Source organism: Otolemur garnettii, unplaced genomic scaffold (genome assembly GCF_000181295.1).
Source record: "Otolemur garnettii isolate 467f Iridium unplaced genomic scaffold, OtoGar3 scaffold00087, whole genome shotgun sequence".
NCBI classification, from domain to species: Eukaryota; Metazoa; Chordata; class Mammalia; order Primates; family Galagidae; genus Otolemur; species Otolemur garnettii.
Window position 1 is genome coordinate 544,386 of NW_003852482.1, and position 4,158 is coordinate 548,543.

Genomic DNA, 4,158 nt, shown 5'->3' on the forward strand with positions numbered 1-4,158 from the left:
GCCTTAGCCGCTTGAGCCACAGGCTCCGAGCCTTTTTTTTTTTTTTTAAGACAGTCTCACTATGTTGCCTTCGATAGAGTGCTGTGGTGTCATTGCTACAGCAGCCTCAAACTTGGGCTTAAGTGATTCTCTTGCCTTAGCCTCCCGAGTAACTGGGACTAAAGGCACCTGCCCGGCTGTTTGTTTATTTATTTATTTATTTATTTGAGACAGAGCCTCAAGCTGTCATCCTGGGTAGAGTGCTATGGTATCACAGCTCACAGCAACCTCCAACTCCTGGGCTCAAGTGATTCTCCTGCCTCTGCCTCCCAAGTAGCTGGGTTTACAGGCACCCACCACAATACCCAGCTATTTTTTTGTTGCAGCCATCATTGTTGTTTGGCAGGCCTGGGCTGGATTCAAACCTGCCAGCTCAGGTGTATGTGGCTGGCGCCTTAGTCACTTGAGCCACAGGCTCCAAGCTCCAGCTGTTTTTTTGTTGTAGTTGTTGTTTAGCAGGCCTGGCCTGGTTCGAACCCACCAGTTCAGTACATGTGGCCTCCGGCTTAACCACTAAGCTATGGGTGTTGAGCCTCTGCTTTCAATCTTCTTTCCTCAAATGGTCAGTGTTCTCTCCAGGCTCTGTCTTTTATCACATGACATTTCCTCCACAGATTGATTCTACTTTCCTAGCATGCTCAGCTGAAAACCTTTGGAAAAGCTAACATGGAACATGCACCCTTGGCAGCTTGTACTCCCCAATCCCTGCCACCCTCTTGCAGCTCCTCAGGGTCATCCTCAGTATAATCATGTGTTCAGGGCTGATCTGTTCCTGAGGGTGGGGTCCTAGTCTGTTCTATTCACTGTCACAGCCTTGAACAGTTTCAGTAAGAACCATGAAGATTTTATTTCTTGAGGTCTCTCATTCTTGGATTAGTTTTCCCACCATGGGGCTTAACTGATCAGAACAGGAAGGAGTGTGGTAGGGCAGCAATTTAATAAGTCAGGCTAATCCATGCATTTAGCACTTACTGAGCCCTTACTATGTGCCAGGCACTGTTCTAGGTGACTGGGACCCATCCAGTGGACAAAATAGGCAGAAGGCTCCTTCTTCTATCACTTGTACTTTGAGTGGGGAGCAGGACAGTGAACACATTTATTGACCTACAATAAATGAGATTGCAGAGTGGGTCAGAGCTGACACGTACTTTGGAAAGAAGGAAGGTAGAGGAGGTAAGGAGCTGGGGGAGCTGGGGCAGGCGCAGACTGCTCTTTCAGAGCAGGATGAGGCGTGGAGGGGGCAGGCCCTGGACATCACCCCAGAGATAGTGGATAGGCAGAGCAGTCAGCTCAGGCCCTTTTGCCCCTATCACCTTCCCCATGGGCCCTGCTCCTGAGCCTTTGGGACACACCACCGTCTTGGTGGCTCAGTGCTGCAGCTTCTCTGCTCCTCCTATCCTTTTAGTTTCTCTACAAGTGCAGGGTGTCTTTCACTGTGAGGTTACACAGCCCATTCCCCTTTTTGGACATGTGGTGGTGTACGTAGCAGCTTGACCACGTGTGACCTACTAGTTCCTCATAAGCGGCAGCTGCCTGGTACTGAAGCCCATAGTTACCATTTTCCCCTTTTGTTCCTACAGGTGGAACCCGAGACATGTCCCTGCTTCCCTGCAGGCCCCTGCTTCAAGTCTGTAGGTGGTCAGGGCACAGAGTGACCGTTCCTGCAAATTGTTTCTAGGCTCTTCTGTTCACATAGAAAGTTTTGTGGACCACTTTCGGCCTGTTCAGGCAGAAAGTGGTCCACAAAACTGCCTGACAGACATAAATTGCCTGATTGAGAAACAGCTATTTCCTGTCATCACTGTCATTGTTGACAGGCTTCTGTGTTTTCTCGCAGGGGGGGATGATGGCCTTCTGAAGGGCTGGGACACCAGGGCACCTGGCATGTCTCTGTTCACCAGTCAGAGGTAACTGGCCCAGGGTCTGAGTTTCTCCTCTCTTCACCTTTGACTACAGAGTGTCCCTGTGGGGCACCTGCTCAGGTGCCATCCTCTCACCCGCAGACACTCCATGGGCGTGTGCAGCATCCAGAGTAGTCCCCATCGGGAGCACATCTTGGCTACTGGAAGGTGAGTCCGCTAGGGTGGACTCAAAGGGGCCCTTGTATCTTTCATGTCCTTTTTTGGTGGAGGCCAATCATAGTGTTCGATCCGGCCAGCTCTCAGACCAGAGTGCAGATATCTGGGTTTGGGAAAGGGGACTTTGTCCCAAGGAGCAAGTGGGATGGGTCCCTAGGAGTTGTTCCCTGGGGAATAAGCCAGCATGGGCTTTGCTGCCAGCCTATGGGGGTTGGTTGGTTTCAGCTATGATGAGCACGTTCTACTGTGGGACACTCGGAACATGAAGGAGCCGTTTGCAGACACCCCTGTGCAGGGCGGGGTGTGGAGGCTCAGGTGGCATCCTGCCCACCCGCACCTGCTCCTGGCGGCCTGTATGCACAGTGGCTTCAAGATCCTTGACTGCCAAAGGGCAGCCGGTGAGTGTGGGAGCCCTGGCTGTTGGGCCTTGGGTTGAGGGCCTCCTTTCCCAGCCCCCTTGCCCTAGGGGTAAGGCTCTTCTGTCATCTTCCACACTTCCAGGCTCACTCCCTAGAACTTGTGACTCGTCACTGCCAATCCCAGCACCTGAGAGCTCTGTTCTCTAACTGCTGCTTCCTCCTGTGTTGTTCACTCATAACTACCAGCTCTCCTGTCTATAGGTAGTTTGGGCCCATGGCCTAGAGTGCTCCAACTCTTTCCACTTGCTCCCTTCTCAAATTCTCCCCAGAGCCTAGCATTGTTGGGCACGTGCTTCTCTGTGCCTGAACCATGGAGTGTGGCTGCAGGGAGATGTCCACTTGGAGGCCCCTCCTCTCAGGTTCTCACTCCAGAGGGTCCTTGTGCTTCCTTGTGGTCTTGACGTTTCTCTGGCATTAATCCCCTGCTGTCAGAGCAGTGCCCCATTTTCTCTCTTTTTGAACCCCCACCATCCCCTCCTCCATCCTCACTCTCAGTTCTCAATCTGTCCCTCTTCACTCCTCCAAAACAAAGTGATTGGAAAACTGCCTGTTCTTCCCATCATCCTTGCTCAGTCACTATGTGTGGGCCACCTGTCTCCTGCCACAGTGACACCCAGTCTCCCACTCTGCTGCAGCCTCTGCCCAGGAATCAGCTGCTGCACTGTTATCCTGCCTTTTCTGCGTCTTTAGTTTCTCCAGTCCTTCTGCATCACTCCTACTAGTTATATCAACACACCACCAGACGTCCCAGCTTAGAACTTGCTGAGAGTTTTGTCTTTATTAACATAGGCATTTATGGTGAGAAGCCTTTCTCTGAATATGGCTTTTGCTACACAGTTTGGCATGTTGTATCTTTATTTTCAGTCATCTCAAGGTATTTTCTCATCTCCCATATGGTTTTTTTCTTTAACCATTGGTTATTTAGGAGTGTGTTATGTATTTTCCACATTTTTGTGAGGTGTCCCAGATTTCTTTTTGTTATTAATTTCTAATTTCATTCTACTGTGGATCCCTTTCAGAGTTTTTGAGACATGTTTTGTGGCCTAGAATATGATCTGACATTTTGAGAGGAATGTGTGTTCTGGCATTGTTGGGTTGAGTGTTCTATGGATGTCTGTTAGGTCTCATTGGTTTATAATGTTGTTCAGATCTTCTAGTTCTTTATCATTGTTATTACGATTTTTTAGAGACAGATTGGAGCACCGTGGTGTCATCATACCTCACTGAAACCTCAAACTGTTGTCCTCAAATGATCTTCCTACTTCAGCCTTCCAAAGCCAGGATTGTAGGTGTGAGCTGCTGTGCCTGGCCTTTTCTAGTTCCTTATTGATCTGTCTGTTCAGTATTGAAAGTGGAATATCAACATCTTCAATTATGACTGTACAACTGTTTATTCCTGCCCTTATTTCTGTCAGTTTTTGCACGTGTATTTTGGGGCTCTGTTTTTAGATGCATGTTTGTTTGTAATTCTTGTATCTTCCAGATGTGTTGACCTTGTTTTCAGTATAAAACGTCCTTCTTGGGGCGGTGCCGGTGGCTCAAGGAGCAGGGTACTAGCCCCATATACTGGAGGTGGTGGGTTCAAACCTAGCCCCGGCCAAGAAATGTAAAAAAAAAAAAAA

At 49.3% G+C, this 4,158-nt stretch overlaps 1 protein-coding gene across 1 annotated transcript in view; it reads left to right on the forward strand.

Moving 5' to 3' along the window:
• The window catches only part of DPH7 (diphthamide biosynthesis 7), a 20,594-nt gene that overhangs the window by 7,815 nt on the left and 8,621 nt on the right, over positions 1 to 4,158 (forward strand). Inside the window, exons 6-8 of the mRNA XM_012808175.2 lie at positions 1,877 to 1,946; positions 2,043 to 2,108; positions 2,343 to 2,515. Of these exons, the coding sequence (XP_012663629.1) occupies positions 1,877 to 1,946; positions 2,043 to 2,108; positions 2,343 to 2,515 (309 nt within the window). The remainder of the gene's footprint in view (positions 1 to 1,876; positions 1,947 to 2,042; positions 2,109 to 2,342; positions 2,516 to 4,158) is intronic.